Here is a 21,039-nt window from a genome sequence, read left to right as displayed (position 1 = left end):
GTGCTACTGTTTCATCCATATCTGTAAGCTTATGGAAAAGGTGCACAAATATAGATGTAATCAATGGAAAACTGTATCCAATCCTGAGCATAATTGAGCCTTAACTCTTGGTAAGAAAGCAAATAAACGTGTTCCCCAAAATGTCAAACTACTCCTTTATGACATGTTGTCTAAGCACAGCCCGCGCCGACCACGTACAAACAAAATGCTGTGCTGCACAGCTTTTTACAGCCATACCACAATGTGCCACAGCGACATTTTAATGCAGAGGTCTTCACTTCAGACTGTGTTATTCATCCACATTCTGCCCGCTTGTCCCTGTTTGACTAATTGAATAGGGCAAAGGCAATGACATTCATCATATACAGGAGGAACAACCATAAAGGGCAAAGAGGGGCTGATAAAAGAGGGAGAGACAGGCGGCACAACACGCTGTCAAAGCCAAAGGCCTCCGGTAGGGACTCACGCAGGGAAGCTGAGGCAGCAGCAGGGAGGAAATGTAGACATCGAGGAAAAGGGACACCAAAAATATAATGTCTCAGGTGGGTTTCTGATCAAATCTGCGCTGCGGTGCCACCGGCATCCCGCAGCCCTTTTTTACAATATGCTGTAAACTACACAGTACATAAAGCAGCTTTTTGTATCTGCAGTATATTCTGCCTCTACCACAGGTGAACAATGTAAACGCCGTGACAGTGTGAGCTGACAAATGGCTTGCAATTAAAAGACACAACATGAAATCCCTTGGTACCGATGTGACCGCCAACCGGCGACGCAGCTCGGCAGCTAGTGGGCGTCACTCTGCAGAAGACAAACAGTAAACAGTAAGCTTGTGTTCAGGCGTGGTGAAATAAGTCCCTATTTTTATGTGACCGGTCAGTCGAGGCTACACACACAGGCATATAAAGTGTTTCGTGTAGTGCGGAAAGAACATCTCTTGAATCTCAAGTGTTTAAAGTTGGCCTATTTCCAGCCTCCTCTAGGGTCCGGGTGAGTGGAGGATGTTGTACATTCATTAGAAGAAAGAACTGTCAAGAGCCTGGCTGACAAATGACATTGGCCCCTAATGACCACCCAGCTGTAATGTGTTTTTTTGTTTCCTCTAGGGATTCTGTTGTGGTTGGTGACTTTTTTATGTTGCAAAAATAAGACTGGTGGTATTCCATATTTTCTTACTATAAACAAATCCCATGCAAAAACCAACAATGAATTGTTCCTACTAACTAATATATAGCCATAATAAAGCCAAAACCTGATATCGCTTAATTCTCTGTACCATGGACCTCCACTGTTGTTTAAAAGCTAGTGAAATGAGCCAGAGTGTAGTGGGTGACATTTTCCTTCAATATGATGAACACGGGCACTACAGATTATTTTTAACCCTGCACAAACAACTGTTAATACTCACTAGAGTACCAAATGTGTATTAATCCACAGCCGAAAATAGTCCCCAACAAACACTGTTCACTCCTGTTTGAGTAACATTTGCAAAAAAAGATATTGTGCCCAGCTGTTTTAGGAAATTAGAGCATTTTTTCAACGAAATTATATATTTGTGACTTGTATTATGCAACAAAGCACATCTGACATATGGGGCTTCTTAGATTCTTAGATAATTGTTCCACCAAAAAAAAAGAAAAGAAAAGAAAAAAGAATGCAAAAATGCATTATATTTGCATAGAAAATGTTTTGAGATGTTTAAAAAGAAAAAATAATAATTGTGTAACCTAGATTTTTGTGTCCACATCCATTTTTTTAGCATCCTGAGGCACCCAGTTTGAAAATCATGGCACTAAAAGTCCTGACGTTCCTGAAGTAGACCTTTGATTAAACTTAATATGACCACAAAGCTACAAGCTTACTATATGACCAAATTGCATACTAATCTCCATGACAACAGATCAACTCCATCAGCTACGGCGAGCCACAGGATGTGGTTGATAGCTTCGATAGCTCCAAGTGAGTGGACCTTGTGACGATGAGAACCTTTTGTCTCACTAAAGCACTGCTGGTTTTAGTCTTTTTCGTGGGATTTGTTGAGAATAAGAAAAATACACAATAGCACCAGCATAAACCTTGATGGATTACATACAGAAAAACAACATTCACAATAAAGTGTGGTACATAATGTATAAAATAGATTGTAATAAAATTAGTTGTTACAAAGCAATGGCAAAAACAAGATAAAACAAAATCACCACTTTTGTCTCTCTTCACGTTTTCTTTGTTCACATTTTTTTGCAACTGAATTGAATTTAATGACACTTTTTTTTTGCTATTACACTTAAATCACATTTGTGCAGTGAGATACGAACCAACTGTGTGACACTTCTGCTTCTGAGAAAGATTATAAGAGCTGTGTGAATTACCCAGAAGCTCTAGAATCAGAGCTCTTTGGGGGAAAAACAACATGCTGCAGAGAGCATGAGTGAGAGAGAAAGAGGCAGAGAGATCCTCTAAGTATCATGAGTCATATGCTGATGTTACATAATCAGTCTGGGGCACAAGTTAAGTGACAACACCAGGTACGACCTGGTTGACGCACCCAGGACATTTTGGGACACAGATTAAAACACTCTTGACTTGTTGTTTTTGTTATTAGCATTTGGACCCATGATTATCATAAGTGTCATTTTCATACGTCTCTGTTGCAGCAGCAGCAGCTCCCTGATTGAAATCAATGTTATTTTCAATAACGCTGAGATGTTCTGTGACAAATTAACAGGAATGTATTCGCTGCCTGTCTGTGAGACTCTGATTTCTCTCTGTCTCTCTAACTCAGCCACACAATGAATCATTGATGGCGTCTTGGAGAAATAACTGAGCGGTGATTATTATTGCAGAGGGCTATTGGGAATGTGTGTGAGTCCCAGACAGTTAGTTACTGAGTTGGCTGGGTCCCCGGTCTCCTCCTGAGAAAGAAAGAGAACGTTCCAGTGCCGTGACCGAGAAGCCAAGATGGCTGTCACAATGCCCGCCGCCACCGCCCACAGCTGCCAGTCCCAGGGTGGGTGCTTGTCCACTTCGATGACCGTCTCTTTTTTTTTTTTTTTTGCAAAGGGAAAGGTGATGATGGATGCCGTATGCAGACCTCCACTGTGCGACCCTGCATGCCCCCCACTGTGCCACCCATGACTCCTTGAGGCAGGGTCCTCTGAGGCCCAGCAAGCTGTCCACATCCCCGCTCGATGAGAGTGTTAAAGCCTGAGACTTTATTCAGTGTGTGGTGAGCCAGAATCAGAGCACTTATATACTCTCTGCTTGTAATGTGAGTGTCTCTATGTGAATGAATATGCAGGATCCTGTCGAGACAAAGGACAGAGTCATTGGCTTTCATGTGAGTCTTTGAACCAAAGAAGATATACAGAAGAGCAGGTTAAAGGGATGGTTTGCATTATTTGAAGTGTGGTTGTATGAGCTTTTCCATTTGAAAACTGGTCCCAATTCACTTAAATTGTCTGGGAAATTCAGCACTCTATTTTCCTGTGAAACTCTAGCAGTGTTTTGTGGACAAAAACATTAAACCCGACCTTCAATCGACATGAGGGTGAGTAGATAATGAATTTTCAGAGACTCCAGTCTGCAGTGTAAACCACAGAATTGTGGAGTAACTTTATGCATGATCATTAAAATAAAGTTTATATCACTTAGACACTTCTGTCCATATTCACATGCTAACCTCTCTCAAGCTTGTCCACAACCACTTTCTTTCTCTCTCTCAAACTCTCTGTAACACTTAAATCACATGGTTTTCCAGTGGTTAACGTCAGACTCGAAATCTAACCCACCAATGGTTATGTGTGCAATGTTTCACTTGATGTTGCCTAATCAGGACCTCAACAAAAGACACTGGTGTCTGAAAACCATCTTAACAGAGGCATGAGTTTTATGAGTTTATGAAAGAGTTTATGCCAGCGGCCAGCCCTGTAATGTTTTAAACTATTTATTGTCCTGCTTTTAGCTTTTGTTTTTAATTATCTCAAATGCAATTTTAATGCTCTTTTATTGTTTCTAATTTAATGCATTTTCAAGTTCTGTAAAGCACCTTGAATTGCCTTGTGTATGAATGGTGCTATATAAATAAAATTGCCTTGCCTTGCCTTGCCTTGAAAAACCAACCTTTTAAGTCAAAATAACACAAACAATCAAACTGATCAAGACACTGACAGATCAGCGACTCCTGTGTTCTGCAAAGTAAAATGACAGATTTTGCCAAAAGAGTCTGGTTGCTTTGGAGAGAGCAATATCTGGCTTATATAAGAGTGATGGAAATGTTTGTCTGATGTCAAGGTAAAGGGGTAAAAATAAACTAATACAGATTTTTTTGGGACTTGCTAAAATACGTTTTGCTGTTGACTCTGTCCACCTCAGAAAATTGCTCCTACACTGGTGGTCCTACTGGATGCCAGCTGCCATCTACTGTAAGCAAAACATTCACTATGGATAAGTACGTCATACAACCCTACTTCAAAAAACCTGAACTATCCCTTTGAGAGCTGAACAAGCATCCGTGTGTATTTTTTTAGAGTACCTGTGTTTTGTTCCCTTCAGCGGCTGCTAGTCTGCAAAAAAAAAGGGGGAGAAAAAACAGAATCAGTGCCCGGCTATTTATAGGATAATTATTTGACAAATTTCTAGCTCTTGTGTTTCCATCTCAATGTCAAGACTGTGTTCAAAAACACCCACGCATTCTACCCAGCAGTTTGAACTGAGAGACCTCAGCCAATGCTTGTCCAATCCTCTTATAGAGCATACAGGAACAAATCAATTCATTATCATATGAATTCTCGATGAGCATAAGGACAACCATGACGAGAGGAAAGGACTGCAAAATACAACAGGAAGGTAGCAGCTTGCTTGTTGAAACTTCATCATACTAGTCATTGTACAAAATGTCACAGCTTATATTGCTTTATTGTTTTGGTATAGAGTTCCATAGAAAGGAAGTTACATAAGCATGGGTCAGTTAAGCCAGTGCCACTGTACACTGTATTCAAACATGCAGCACATGAGCAAAGAATAACCCCTGAGGGTTATTATACTGTTGGGGAATGAGAATTTAAAAATGATCAAATTAATTGTTGGATCCATATTTATCTTCACAACATTCTCATTAAGATTCAGTAAAAATAAAGGTCAAATAAAACCGTAAATGCTGCAGGCAGGCATGTGGCTTCATGGGGTGGTGGCTCAGCCACTAGGGATTATTTCTCTCTACGCCCTGAGCTGCTTCACTACAAGATGCTCATCAATGTCAGAGGCATCATCTTAATATAACCTAAAGTGTAACACGCCAGCAGTGTCCATAATTTTCTACTGAGAGATGTTCATTTTCTAGAATATAAGGCGTACAGTACAGCACTCTGGATGTTTACCTTTACGTGTGGACTTGGACTGACTGGCAGCCACAGTGGTCAGGTCTGCTGGTAGACCTACGTACACGCCACCATAGTTCCTGAGAGAAGAGGAAAACAATGCAGAAGACAAAGGACTGAATTATCTCGACTGCAGTAACTCTTTATATCTAACTGTTCTTTGAAGACATCACACCTCTCCAAAAAATGATATTAAAGTAGTAGTAGTAAAGTGCGTCTTGAATTTTTACTTTCTGAGTTTTGCATTTTCTTTTTAAAAGTCTTGACAGTAAATGGTTATAACAGTTGTTCCAACTTCCAAAAAATGCGAGAAAAGTTAAAATATTGTATTCCTTCTTCTGCTGGGGATCCCATACAACCTACTAAAGGACCCCTGTTGGTCCCCGGTCCCAAGTTTGAAAACCACTGATTTAGAATAACTACATCTAGCATTTATGTTGAAATGTAGACTTTAGCTTGCATGCATGTAACATCTTTTCATAACTTAAGATGTGTCATCTAACTATGACTATTGACCTTTTTTACTTGAAATAGCAGGAGAAGCACAGCTAACAGCAGTCACAATTAGTCAGCTAAATGGAATGCAGCCATTATTACTTTTATTATTTACACCTGTGCTTTTCCTACTGACAAAATGTGTCAAAATGTCTTCCACACAAAAGATTTATTAATATTCATATTCCATAATGTATGTACGCATCAAAGCAAAGTGAATTGATCATCCAAAATCCAACAGCACCAGAAAAACAGAATTTAAATTGAAATAATTTGGAGAAAATGAGCCAAAATACCTTCTTTTCTCATCTTCTGCCGAGGGATCTTCTGTCCTGATTGAGAGAAGAAGCACAGGTCAGGTCAGCTCTTAGGAGCACAGCGGACATAAAAAATAAACAAACTAACGATAAGCAGGACGCACCGGACTGTGGAAGCGACACCACATTAGCTGCAGAACATTTGAACTACGCTGCATTAACCCTGTAGGAAATATTGCAAATTTCCTTTGGGAGTTCTGAGCAACTGATTGCCGAGAATAACCAGCATCCAATGACCTCTGTTCTTTTTTGTTTGTTTTGTTTGTCTTTTTTGTTTGTGTGTGTGTGTGTGTGTGCGTATGTTGTTTTTGCTGTGTACTACAGTCTTAGGAAGCTGTGATTAGCTTTGGTGAGTCAGTAGTGTGCTGCTGTCAGCTCTCACGGGTCCTGTACTGGTGGCTCAGATGGTTATCAAGGAGCACACACACACACACAAGGACATATATGTGCAGTACACAAACACACACGCAAACAGATACACACACTCACTGCTTCCAGGAAATGCTTTGGAAATGCTGCCCCTCCCTAAGCTTTTATAGATGCTAACTGTAGATGGCAAATGACAATCGGTGCAACCTTTTTTATATATATATATATACCAAAAGAGAAGCCTAACAAAGAAGTTCAATAAAAGAAGAGCCAGTGGGTACTGTAGTTTCATGGTCAAATATCTATTCATTTCTTTTACTGGCATTGTCTTTTCTTGGTTCCTCAGTATTGGTGCTGGATTTTGCTAAGCAGGAACCAGAAAATATTACAGAAAATAACGTTTACTGCATCTATCAAACTATGGAGGTCTACAAATCTTTATTCTGCCAACAAACAGTATCTAAACATCACACTCGCACTGACAAATCCAATTCATTTCCAAATAACATGAAGAAAACAACTGCAAGATTCAATATCTCATGTGAAACAAAAGAAAATGAGCCACAAATATTTAATGTAGTGCAATAATACAGACATCAGAAACATTTATATCTCTCAATAAAGTATAAACTTTGAATATTATATAAATTAAAAATAAAGTAAAGGTCCTAATCCCAACATAGCCTGTTTTTAAATCTAATGTATCAATGATAGAAATTAACTAAACTGTACACATGTTGCAGCAGAAAAAGCCAAATCTTAAACAAGTATTGAAAAAATATTGAAAATGTAATCTCCATTACTGATGTTTGATCTATGTTTGAATGCAAAGGCACAGTACAACAAACATGACGCACTGAACCCTGATAAAATATGTTTTAATTATTAGGGGGGGAAATAAAAGTAAACCAAATAGAGCAAGCAATGTTTGCCCAGTCCTTATGATCACATATAAATTCATATACATGTGATGTAAAATAGGGGAAAATAACATTTTCAACATGCTTTACTGTAAAATGGTTGTATATTTACACCACTACAGTGTCCAGTGTGGGCACTTCACCACAGTACAGACATATAATGCATGAATATTGCATAGATGAATGTGTAAAGCTCTTTTGTGTAGGTGTACTGTGTGATCTGAATGTAGTGAAGCCTGAAGGCTGCAGACGATCAGCTTCATAAATATTGGCTGGATGGTTAAAAAAGGAGTGATGTACTTACACATCTTTGGAGACTTCTGCCGGCCCTAAAAACAGATAAAAAAAAGATTTTTTTTTTTAATAGGCCATCATTCATTCAACAGCTACGGGATGTGAAAACACTTGCATATTAACAAAGACAACACAACCACTAAAATAAATCCCATTTCAACACACCACTTATATGACTCGTGTAACAGCTCCCTCCTCGCTGTCACAGTTTAACAGAAATGTCACAGAAATCAATTAGTTTAACAGCTAACACTTGAGATGGCACTGGTATCATCCCTTTATTTGCTCAGACACAAAGCAGTGAAGACGTGGACCCTCAGCTGTGGTGGTGTTAGCCTTGGAGAGTGCACCATGAGAGCCAAATCTAGCCCACATTAGAACACCTTTATTTGTTATGGGTGAAGATAAATCCACCAAAATTAACATAATCTTTTGTGTTTTGTAATTTGGAGTAGCAAATAGCACAAAATGTGTCAGAATCTTGGATTACTGATCTGCAGGCCTGTTGCTGTTAAACTATGAATATGTACTACAAATGTTTAACACCAAATAAAATGCAGTGGCACTGAATTAGTTTTTTTTTTATCAGCATGATGAGGAAATCCTTTTATTGCAAAACATTCACAACAAACAATGGCAACTAAAGCACGATTTTAATGGTTATGTGTCGGCTGTTATTTCACTTGGTTAAGGTTAGGGAAAGATGAAGGCCTGAGAGGCCAACACTGAATTGAAGCATGAGACACAAAATTCCTTTTATTAATATTTAATCAACACACAATCTTTAACTAACCTAAACCAAAGTGCTTTTGTAAATTTAACTTAACCTCACACAGGACTCAGGATGCAAACCCCAGTCTCCACTATCAAAATTCAGCGCTTTATACCACTCCTGAAAAAACATATTGCCAGTGAGCGCCCTGATATTTGGATGGGCCAAATTAAGAACACTTTAGTTCCCACATAGCAAAATTGGACTGTGTCACACAGCCCACTTACACTTAGCCCAAACAGAATGCCTACGTAACGCCCCTTATGATGTGTCCCACCTTAATTTGGAAAAAATATGAATGATCGCCTATGGTGGTGGGACAAAAAATGTTTTTTATTCCATTTCAATTGTACAAACTACACGTGTTGTTTGTCAATGTAAAACATAATTTTACAGGTCGAAAAAGTCTGTAGTTTGTAGTAGGTTTGTCGTAGTTTAGTTTAGTTTTGTGTGAAACTGCTCGGTGAACTCTCGGCTCACACACTATAGGTCATCAACACCAATCTTGTTGCCCCTTGTAACTTTATCTTATCTCTGAAGTATTTTATCCAGCGATTTGCGACTAGCGCTAGATTTTGGAGGGAGACAATCATGACATCACTTGTGCGACTTCTGGGTGTGTAGTCTTTCTAATTATGTATCCTCACAGTCTTATACTTCAGCAGTTTTATGACAAACCGCAACTGTCTCGACTTGTAAAATTATCTTTTAAATTGACTAATGTTATATGTATAATTCGTGGCATAATTCCAACAGGATCAAAAATAATTTGTCTCTCGCCATTGACTACAGTTTATATTTTTTCTTTAGTTAGGTCCACCAGGAGGGGCATGACCTAAACACTCTATACGGCAATGAATTAAGAGCAACAAGTGGTCCAGATCTGGTAGCCACATAGTGGGTTGTGTGGTCACTGGGCCAGATCAACACAGAATTTGAGGTAAGTTCATACATTTACACAAGCGCTCAAGTCTACTTTACTTTTCATCTGAGAGAGAAATATTTTACATTTTACTCTTTTCTACATCATTTCTCTGGTGATTAGTTACTTTGCATGCAAAAGGTACTATGTGCAATTTTCAGAAACTTCATCCTGTTGCTCACGCCTGCGCACTGTTCACACTCTGTAGGTGTGAGTGAGCATTCTTGGCATCGGCCAAAACAGTGACATGACATACATGAGGCTGATGAACTGGCATCATGTGAGGTAAGTAAAGATAGGCTTGTTTTGTGGTGGGTGCCTGTTGTTAGTGCACTCTGTCTCAGCTAATATCTGCAACACTTTTGGTGCTGTAGGGGAGCTGAAGAGAGGCAAGGCACTTGGAAGTGCTCATGAATGTCAAATCCTTTGGATTTTCACGGAAAAACCATCATCCTTTACTTAGAAATCCATTCACAGGCTGTTGTAGGCAACCGAGAAAGTCGGGGAAATTCTCATTTTTAAAGGTGCAATAAACCACATTCAGCCTCACCTGATGTCAGCAAACATCTGTTTGCTATGTAAAGACATAGTGGAGTAACGGCGAGAATGAATGTGTGTTTTATTCTGAGTTTCTTGTTTGTCGTGTTCTGATTGCAGGTTCAGCCGTGCTATTGAGCGCTGTTTGTGCATGTTAGTGCATGTGAGTCTGACCTCCTTCAACACGGCAGCCTGGTGAGCAACTTTCAAGTCTCATATCACAACTGAACAGTGAATGAAAATATTTGATGCAAGAAATAGGCAATGAAATAACAGAATGTTGATTTATATTTGATCAGCGCTGCCTAGTTTGACAATTTGATCTTATTTTTTGTGAGCAGTCTGTGTTCAGATGTTTAGATGCTGGTTTTTCCCCAAATGTTACTCAGTATATTTAGTTTGGTCTGCGATGCAGGTGCTGGACTGCAACCTCTAGTGACAGTCAATACAATTAATTTGTGTAAATTGCTTCACATAGTGGATGAAGGCTACAGTTTAAATTGCTGATCAGTTTGGCTGACAGTCATCAACCACTGAGCCCAAAAACTTTCTGCCATAATGTTGTTGCCTAAGTTCATCTTTTTGACATTTGGAGAGAAAATAAAAAGAAGCTCCTCTTTTCTCCTCTTTTAGAGAAAGTTATAGATCCAAGAGGAAACTGGCCACCAGCCTCTCCTTCACTCAGTGCACTGAGCAAGTCGAATGCCTGATTTGCACACATAACTCTCTTTGTCTTATCCATATGAAGGTTAGCCTTATGACTTATGACGCAGCTCTGTCACGCAGGATAGCTGACAAAAGGCATTGCCAATAGCAACGTGCAAAATTTATCTAACCCTGCAAAATCAATGGCGTAAAAATGATTGTGTTTAGGCTACATAAAAGCGTTTGCTACTTTTTAAAATCTGCCTTTTTCCTAAAATTAAAAATGTATTTAACATAATTTAACATTAACATTCCTTCCAACTTTCCTTTTAGGAAAAGTCATACTGTACATAGTACCAATCTACATGCACTGCATGCATTTACATATTCAATTTAATATGATATAAAGCAGAGAAAAGCAGGACATTTCCATATTTTAGGGACGGAAAACAGCATTTTGTGCAAAAAAAAAAAAATTACTTTAATTATTTGTTTAATTATTTTTTACCACATGCCTGGTTGAGCAGTGAGTTGCTTTTATTTGCCCAACATGGCGTTTTACTTGCGCCGGTGTGCACGTGCAAGTGAGAAATCCTTATTTGTGGAGACCTGAATTGAAGAAAAGCTGCAAGTATATTTTAGCCTTTGGCAGTCTGGAGGAAATGGAAATAAAATAGCAGTGTATAGGGGTTTTTTTTTTCACTTTTAATGAGATTAAAATTGGTGAGCCTCCTAAGGATTGCCAAAGGCAGATCTATTAACATTCTTCAGAATGAACACATTTATCTTATATAGTCTTAGTTCATTAAGATGCAAATATTATTTTCATTATTTATTGATTATTTCATGGTTTTAATTTATTTGTATAGGAACAAGTAGATAGCATGATACAGAATTTATTGGCTAAGTTTGCAATGCCTGTTACAAGATTTGTGTTCACAATGTGCAAAATTTAACAAGAAAATAAATACAAACATCTCAAAACACAAATTACGACACAATAAAATTACCTTCGGTTTAAACTTCAGTGTAACATGTTTGGGGTATTGCCGCTTCTACTCAAGCCAATTTGAGTTTGTTTAGGTTTGCAGTAAAGCCACAAAAAAGATTTTCAATATACAGGCATCTTACACTCTCTGACCAAGTGTGCCTCAATTCCACACGACACCCGTTGTGCTCATCCCAGTGTTGTTTGACTCTTTTATGGTCTGACAACAGCTCATTCTTTGCTGAACCACAGGCAGTCCACAGAACTTGATTTGAATAGAAATGAGATCATAATACATTCAATTGGGGGATAATCTAACTTCCTGCTTCAATGTACAGTATCATATTGACAACAGCAGGGGAACAAAAGCCTCAATTCAATTGTTTTTTTTCCTGCCGTACTCCATTCTATCACTGCAGAAATTTGCTTTGAAAAGAACACTGCAAGAATAACACGTAATAGTATAAAACTGGAGAATATACATGAAACAGGACTACTGGGAACTTCGTCTTTGTAAAAGGGAAGGAGGGGCTTTTTTTCACGATAAATGTTTGAGTCTGCTGACATGACACAGGGACCTATTCAGTAGCTGGACAAAAGCTCATTCATATCCAAGGGTGCACATCTGGGTGCATAAGACTAGGGATGAGCAATGTGATAGAGAGGGCGCTGAGGCGGTCATTTGAGTTTGCTAAGACCACGGCTTGAAACTGAAACATTCTCGTATGACTCTAAAGCTTCCTGAATTGCTTCAGTTGTGGTTATTTTGTTACCGCCTGGAAGCAAAAAGACAGTTAGCATTTATAAGCAGTATGTAAACACTCCAGAAATGGTTTACAGCAGACTGCAATGTAATCATATGAAGATATAAAGACATTTTTACATTTTTATTAATGTTTAGAACAATTATAATATCTCCAAAGAAGACATATTTTAGGTTACAAAACACTAATAAGCACTTTTATCCACTTAAAACTATATTAAAGTGTGTTATAAACTCTTTAGTAATGTTTATATTATATTGTAAGTTGGGTAAATTGTTGTGACCAAATAACCGCTTAAAACTTCAAATGTGTAGTGACACAAATACACATCTTAAGTTAAAGGGATAATATAAAATAGAAGGTGCCGCCATTTAAAAGAATATTTTGAGAACACTTTACATTACATTATATTAATCCCCATATTTAACATTTATATACACAGTAACTAACATTATGATTAATGGTTTAGAACACCCTAGAAAGTGTAGATATAATAATACTTAAGGACATACAGTATTTTATATTATTATAATTATATTATATTATATTATATTATATTTTTTTTTATCACATTCTCATCCATTAATATTTGTTTTAGGGCCGAAGAGATGCTGAATTTTTCTATTAGTGAGAAAATAAATGATATGATATGAATATATGAGGTGAAATTCTCTCAGAATATATAAAGAGAATATGAACACATACACATTTATATATTGGCCAATATTGGCCTGATATTACACTAACCACTATAGGAAGAGTTAAAAGTTGGTGACAAATACATAATAAACACTTATGTCTGCTTAGAACAACACTATGTGTCACAATAATTGATTAAATCTTTATATACTGCTGATGAATGCTAAACAGGTGGGATAAAATTATTGCTACCAAATAAACACTTAAGTGTACGGTAAGACAAAATTGTGGCGGCACAATTATACATCCAAGGTTAAAATAATATAAAATAGGTACTTCTTTCTTAAGAAAATAACAGTGTCAGTGTCCCTTGACTCTGGCCTGGTGTCAGCTGGCATGGACAAATGAGTGCAGCCACAAGTCCACATTTGTCAGAGTGACAGGATGTCACACGTCCTTGACATTGTGCTGATCGCTGACCTCTAAGAGGGAGAAAGAAAATGGATAAGACCTGCTGCACAAAAATGAACACAGCTGCTGCCCTTCAAAGACAAACAAGCCACATTCACAACAAACTCAAGCATCTCCTCGGACGTCATTTGACTTCAAAGTCAACCAGATTTAAGGGTAACACTACAGCAGGTCACGTTTTCTGGTAGCTGACTGTGGCTCCCTTAACATGCCTGGCAAGCACTGATTAGGTACCTGCAAGCACCCACACACCCACATTTACAAAAGCACAAACCATACTGCTTTAATGGGCAGTGGTGGTGAGGTAATCCTGCAGATACTTCAATCTAATTATTACCTCAATTTGACTGTTGTGCCCAGAGATTTGGGCACAGAATCATTTAAAACAGGTAGGTTGAATCAGCCTTAGAGAGATGTGTGTTATTTGAGGACAAGCCACGAAAAAAAAAAGCAGAATTTCTGGACGGGGTTCAGTAAAACCACGAGATGCAGCATTTTCTCCATTCAAATGTGTCCTCCAGGCTTTATGAATGAAACCTGTGCCATTGATGGAGTATTTCAAAACCGCCTGCTTACAAGCACAACCAGCATTAGTCAAGTGGGGAGACAAAAGACGGGTAAATGTCACTGAAACTGCTTGTCTTTCATCCACAAAATCCATGGAAACCGGTGCAAACACACGAACACACACACAAACACACACAAAAGAGAGAGAGAGAAAAAAAAAACAAAGAACACAGAAAAAACACAGGTGACCTATGGAGGACTCACTGCTGTGTCAATGTAGATTGTAATTACAGCATCGGTGTCATTATCATTATCAAAGCGGTACATCCTTGAGGCCACTACAGTACTCTGGTGTCTTATAACAGAATATGGGAGACCCACTACCCATGGGAGACCACTGCACGCACACACACACAGTCATGCACAGACTACAGAGCGGGAGCCAGTATGCCGCAAACTGATCAACATACAGGAGGGAAAATTAATACATTTTCCTGACACAAACATACATGGTGCTGTCTATTTATTTATGAATGAAATCACCACACACACACACACACACACACACACACACATCTAAGGACACTGGATGCAAGGGTAACCCTGCCACACTTCATTTACATTCAAAACACCCTCTCCCCTTGGTGCTGATACAGTGACAACTCTCCCCCTCACACACTCACCCATTAACACATACACTTACTCACATGCACACATATATATGTATATAGAGAGAGATGTAGACACCTTTTGCTTAAAAACACTCACCCCCTCCTGAGGTGTTGGTGGCTGAGGAATTGCCACAACCCATTTTGCATCGATGCAGCCACCGTCCAAGCACAGCTGAGACGCTTAAGAAGAAAAAGAAGAAGAAGGAGGAGGAAGAAGAGGACGAGGACAGGACAGAGAAGGGGGAGACCCTAAAAACATTGGGGGGGGAAAAGTGAGGACGAGAAGGAGGTGAAGAGTGAAGGTCAAAAGAAACGTCTCCCGCTGTAACACGGGGATCTCCTTCGGTCGTGCCCCTCTCCCCCTCTCTCGTCAGTCTCTGCAATGCAATGGAGAGCTGAGAGTGAAGTGAAAGCATGGAGAGGGAGGCTTTTATACACACACATACACACCGAGGAGGGAGAGGGGAGAGAGATGCTATGCCCTCACATGATTTGCTCTTTTCCTCCACCCTGACATGGTTGCCCGGGAAACCAGGGGAAAGGAGGCGGAGGGTGGGGTGAGACTCAACCAATAGGGTGCTTCCTTTTTTATATAAAGATGGGGAAAAAAATGCATTTAAGGGACATCAATATATCAGTCTGTGTGTGTGTGACATCCTGTAAAATCCCCAAATTGTCTTTGTGTGCTCAAACATAGAGGACCTTTTATTCATGCTTTCTCTATCGATGGGTCACACACACACATACTTGTTTGAGCTTTTGACAAGCCACGAGAGCGAGAGGCTGGAAAAGCCTTGAACAGCCTTTTCGTGAAACCATGAGGGTCGCCCTCAGGTCAGTTTAAAGCTGCGGGTAAATTTCAATACATGTTGTTTCCTCTTCTTCAGTCACGCTGTTGTGTGCTCTGACAAGATAAGTGCAGTCATGTGAGTCGATGGCGGGATGCATTACATTAGCACTCCCCACCAGGGAAAATAATTCACACATTCACTCAGCGGTGTTATCTTATGATGTTAAGACGTCTGTCTGGCTGAGAGTCAAGATTCTTAGTTATGAGACATTTGCGGTGACAAATGCCTCCAAACAATAACGACATCAGAATTTATCCTGTTTTTTTTTGTTTTTGTTTTTTTTTGTGCCAGACAAGCTAATTATGGTACATGCAGGATCTCACGATTACAAGATGCTGTTTACTGGTAAATAAAATCTGTCACAAAATCCTGGTAAGTCTCATTCACTCAACAGTAGATGAACAGGACGAGTACATTTCGTACAGAGCTGATTTTCCACAAATGTATGGGATTAAATATTGTTTGATCCACTTAAACGGGATAGTCCAATGTTTTTGCAAAGAAATATTTGCTGTCATGGCAGACAGTTAGATAGGAAGATCAGCATCATATCTACCAGTTAAATATAAGGCTACAGACATAGACAGTATAATAAATATTGTACAGGGCACCTGTGACATCACCCATAGGTTTCTGAAGAGCCGTCTTATAGCTCACAGTGTGGTGACTATGGCTGTCGCCATCTTGGCAGTGCTTGACGGCACTGACTTGTCACTCAAAGTGGGAGCGCCCATAATTATGCATATCTTTAAGCCTTATTATAATTATTACTTAATGGGTTAGTTATATAAAAAAAATCACACTCTGTACAGTTGTCATGATTGAGGAAATCAGCTATAAAGAAACAGAACAGTTTTTTGTACCAAGCTGTAAACATGTTTATTTTTGCTATGAAGTTGGACATTTTAATATGAGAGTCTATGTGGACTGACTAGCTTTTGGAGCCAGCGTCAAGTGGAACTACATGTTTTGGCACTGCCGCGTTGGCTTCATTTTTCAGCCCTTGACATTGCCACTTGGCTACAGCTAGCAGCCAGTTAGCTTGGCTTAGCAGAAGACTGGAAACAGGTGGAAATGAACAGCCTAGCTCCTTCAAAAGGTAACACAAGCCACCTGCCAGCTCCTCTAACTCACTAATTAACAGGTTATATCTCATTTTTTTTGGTCTAATTTAGTTGCCATTCAAAGTTGGCCCCTTCCCTGCCTGTGTGTGTGTGTGTGTGTGTGTGTGTGTGTGTGTGTGTGTGTGTGTGTGTGTCTCTCTCTGCAGCTCTCACAGACAGCGAGCAGAGACAGAAACAGCTGCCACACACTTCTAGGATGATTGAGAGGGATTATTTTTAATAGGAGTCTATATGTTGTTGTTTTTTAGGAAAATCCTGCATAATATATCTATAATTTTTTTGTACAGATTATACAACTTTCCCTGTGATCGTTCATTTTAAATGCCAGTATAGTTGAACACAAATGCAAATGAGAACAATTATATTGTGAATTCGACTGCATTAAAACACTGTATAAGTGCCTACATTCACAGGAGGGGACTGAACGGAGGTGTAATGGGCTGCTGTCACTCAGCAGACCAGACGGCTGTGTGTGTAGCCTAGTAACAGGCAGAGGCTGTGTCACTGAAAAAAAGGGGAGAAGGCAGATTGTTAAATTTACAAATATGCAGTTAGTACACGACACAATCCATTCATATTTCAGGAGGAATAGCACAAAAAAAAATGGGGGGGAGAAAAGGAAAAGTACAGACACTAATACATACACACTTACATGCTTATAAACTAATAAAAACATACTTATGATTATTATTTTTTGCCACATTCTATCAGTAGATCCCAGTAAATCTTACATACTAGACCTTTTAGGTACATTTTGGCCACAGAGGATGTTACTACACAATGGGCAATGCTTTTCTACAAAGGGTAGGTGCGCAGTAGTCGACTTCTAAGAAAAGTGTGGCCTACTTTTCTCGTATGACCTTCTGTCTCAGTCACAAGCTTCGGCTAAAAATTCGTCTTGACTTTCTCATGAGGGTGTGTTTCCTTGGTCAGCTGAATCACTGCTTTGTTAAATCCAGGTTAGTTCCACTGAACATTAAGCATCTCTTTTTATAGCCCAGACTTAGCCGAGTAAGCAAACGCAATTAATTATCAAAGTCAGTACTGAAATGCCTTATCTAATTTGGAGCCACAACTTAACCAATTAAACAACTCAAATCCACTGGGGAGGAAAGAATGTGCTCCTGCTCGGGCTGCATGGAGCTTGACTGCTTGTCACGGCTTGCCTACACAATCAAGACACAACACAACAAGACATGACCATCTTAACAACACTATTAAGCTAATTATTAAATTAGTAAATTTAGTAAAATAACTGAGACAATTGTAATGTCACATTTTGTGTTCATATTATAAAGTTATCTCCCTAACAACAAGGTAATATGGCTGTTCGCAAAGTAGACGTGACAACAACATACGTCCTTGTCTGGCCCTCGGTCAGTGCTCAACAATATGTCCAGCCCCTTTTTTCCTTTTGCTCCAATAACAGTTGAGCAGGCTTGGTCTCCAGCAGAACCTCAGCCAACTTTCTCTACTCCTGTTTCCTGCGCATAGATATGCTACGAGGTAGGCTCATCTCTGTTGAAAAGAAATTTGAAGATGTTTTATCATATGTAAGTTGTAGGAAACAGGAGAGGAGAAAGTTGGCAAAGTTTCCAAAAGGGGCAAAACTTAAGGAGATGCCTTCTATATCTTTCAAGGACTACGCACAGTCATGTAACAGTGTTACAGTGGATATCTGACAGATTGACTTTACATGTCATGTTATTTTTTCATTAGCTTAGTTCATTGTCATTGCCCTTTTCTTTTTTAGTCTTAATTAATCTTACCTATTATTTGATTAGTACTTTTTCCCTTCTGCTGTGCTGTTTTTGGGTCTGTGTTGTGTTTTGATATGATGCAGCTGAGTCATGCAATTTTCGTTACTGTTTTTCACCGCCAACATACTACAAATCATTTTTTAATGCATTTATAAAAAGAGCTAATTTTCAAAGAAATATAGAAAATAGATGATGGCGGTGCTGTGAAGGTTTCCTATAATAAACTGGGTCAGTTCAAATAAAACAAAGAGTAAGATTTGTGTGATTTTGTAGATAAGAAGTACAACTTCCACTGTTCACACTAATTTAATTGTTACACAGGAGGACGTGTCACGCTTATGGCAGATATTTGGTTTTTGTAACACTGGAGGTCTGTCAGATGTATGTGTGTGCTGCGAACAGTAAATTACAGTGGATTAACATGAAAGTAAAAGAGACAACGTGACATTAGAGAACACAGTCAGTCAGAGTATCTGACGTAGTATGGTGACTACTCACTTTATCATCCAGGATGGGATCAGTCAAGGCACGGATTTTCTTCCCCGGATGTGTGCAGCCTCTGCAGGAAGTGTGAAGCAATTAGACAGCCAGAAACTCCAACGATATTCAGGACGTCACGTGTTCTGCACGTAATTTGGTAATTATGACTGAGACAAAACAAGACAAGATAATGATGACATGATGATTACTTCCTGGTCTGAGTGAGTAGATGTAATTTTACTCTTCAAGTCATATAGTACTTCTCAGCTACTGCATATCCATTTATTTTGCCAAAAGAATTCCCAGACTTTTCCCTTATGAGAAAGATTTCACTTATCACAGGCCCTGTTGGTAATTTCATGCATCTAAATGACTCATAATTTTGTCGTCTCATGTGAAGAGAAATTCATACAACCAACATAAATGGGGGTATCACTGAAACAATCAAGTTGATTAATGGATTAGCTGATTGACAGAAAGGTAATTGTGTACATTCATTTTTAAGGGAATAAAGTTTTTCTATTCTATATCACTGTACACTGGATGAAACTATGGATTTGAGCTTGAAAGTAATTTGGAGACAGCCATTTGTTGTATTCGCTTTGACCACTAGGGGAAGTCTTGTTTTTCTTTGTGTGTAATAATTATTTCAGATGAGCATCAGGTGTATTGATTAGCAGATCAGTCTGAGTCTGTAGGTGGTGGGGAGCGCACAGTTCTGACCATCAGGTGCAAGCCAAGCTGTGTAATGTAAGTTTCTGTTATTCATTATCTTTTCAGTAAATGGAAACGTCACTCAAAAGGAAAATTTGGAAACCTGATTTGTGATTTGTTCTTTTTTCTCTGATGGATTTGCCTCTGATTAAAGTTTGGATAGTCAACACATCACCTTTGGCACAGGAGAAAAAAAAATCACTATTTTCTGTCATTTTAATCTAAATGATTCACTTATGAATAAATTGATAGAATAATTGATGAAAATAGTAATACTAATGTATCAGTGTGCATGAAATTACATATTATAGATCAAAAAGCTTTAAAGGAAAATTAGTTACAGGATGAATCAATGCTTTTACTGAAACCCATAATTGTCTCCAAAATGGGCTTAAATTTTATTGCTGCAGTTATTTTGGACATGTCTCATTCTCAAAGGATGATGTCTCATTTTGCAATTACTGTGGACTTTATGACCTCCATTTTTCAGACACATCTCGGTATTTTGAACATGATTTCACTTTACTTGAGAATTCCTATTTGATGCTACTCTCTGCCTGTGCACCATATTTCAGATGGAAATCTTGTGCTCTTTAACATTTCTTCTAAATATGATGTATTGCTTTACATAAATTACCCAACTTTATTTTAAAATCAATTATTACTGAAAATCTATTAATCTAACACAGCTGGGCAATATATCAACATTATATCATTATATCCACATTACTGATGATTATTCATCAAAAATTGTCATTGTGTTAATATTTTGTGAAGTCATCACTACAATGTTGTCAAATTTACAGTTTATTTGAAAATGTGTATATTGAGATACATATTGTAATCAGAATAGCATAAAATATTGAGATGTTATTTATAAGCCATATATCGCCCAGCCTTATAATATAACATAAAAATATAGAAAAATACACAGATCTTTTATTTAAGCAAAAGTAGAAATATCACATTGCAAAAATATTCAGTTGCAAGTAAGAATCATGTATTTAAAATACTACTTAAATAAAAGCACAAAAGTTTCAGCATCAAAATGTACTTAAAATACCACTTATTATGCAGTCATTTGTATTTTTTCAAATCTGAACCTGGAAAGTAACTGTAACTTGGGCAATAAAAAAATGTAGTGCAGTAAAAGTGTAAAGTAACAGAAAATGGTAATACTAAGTACAAGCAGCAGTGGGAATAAACCCGGATAAACCAGGAGTTTACTCACGTATTTTTGAACTGTATGTCTGTTCAACCTTCGGTCAGTCAAGAATTTATGGCGTCTTTGCATCTTAAATTGTATTAACATTTGTTCTGCGCTTGTGTTGTGCAATCAGTCTGTAATTCTGAATTTGTCCACATGGGGTCACTGTTGATACGAAAATGATAAAACGTTAAACGTAGCGTGACTCCATTGTAAT

The 21,039-nt window shown here is 38.4% G+C and overlaps 1 protein-coding gene across 1 annotated transcript; it reads right to left on the bottom strand.

Annotated features, from left to right (window-relative positions):
• Positions 1-5,334: 5,334 nt before the first annotated feature.
• Positions 5,335-19,060, bottom strand: c25h12orf75 (chromosome 25 C12orf75 homolog). Its single transcript, XM_084734126.1, has 5 exons — positions 18,920-19,060; positions 14,784-15,063; positions 7,781-7,805; positions 6,167-6,202; positions 5,335-5,455 (listed from the first exon to the last, which is right to left on the bottom strand). The coding sequence occupies exons 2-5, from the start codon at positions 14,824-14,826 to the stop codon at positions 5,335-5,337; spliced, it is 225 nt and encodes a 74-aa protein (XP_084590252.1). The 5' UTR covers positions 14,827-15,063; positions 18,920-19,060.
• Between the last annotated feature and the right edge of the window lie 1,979 nt (positions 19,061-21,039).

The sequence above is a fragment of the Lutjanus erythropterus genome, chromosome 13 (assembly GCF_056507025.1).
Source record: "Lutjanus erythropterus isolate fLutEry1 chromosome 13, fLutEry1.hap2, whole genome shotgun sequence".
NCBI lineage: Eukaryota > Metazoa > Chordata > Actinopteri > Lutjaniformes > Lutjanidae > Lutjanus > Lutjanus erythropterus.
The sequence above is the reverse complement of the archived record's forward strand: the minus strand, read 5'-3'. Positions and strand labels throughout refer to the sequence as shown.

Excerpts from the sequence above, each read along its gene's own strand:
- c25h12orf75 (XM_084734126.1), bottom strand. The coding sequence starts at position 14,826 with ATGGGTTGTGGCAATTCCTCAGCCACCAACACCTCAGGAGGGG. Across the intron at positions 7,806-14,783 it reads CACCAACACCTCAGGAGGGG|GGCCGGCAGAAGTCTCCAAA; the intron begins GTGAGTGTTTTT and ends ATCTGTTTTTAG. Across the intron at positions 6,203-7,780 it reads GCAGAAGTCTCCAAAGATGT|GACAGAAGATCCCTCGGCAG; the intron begins GTAAGTACATCA and ends TCTCTCAATCAG.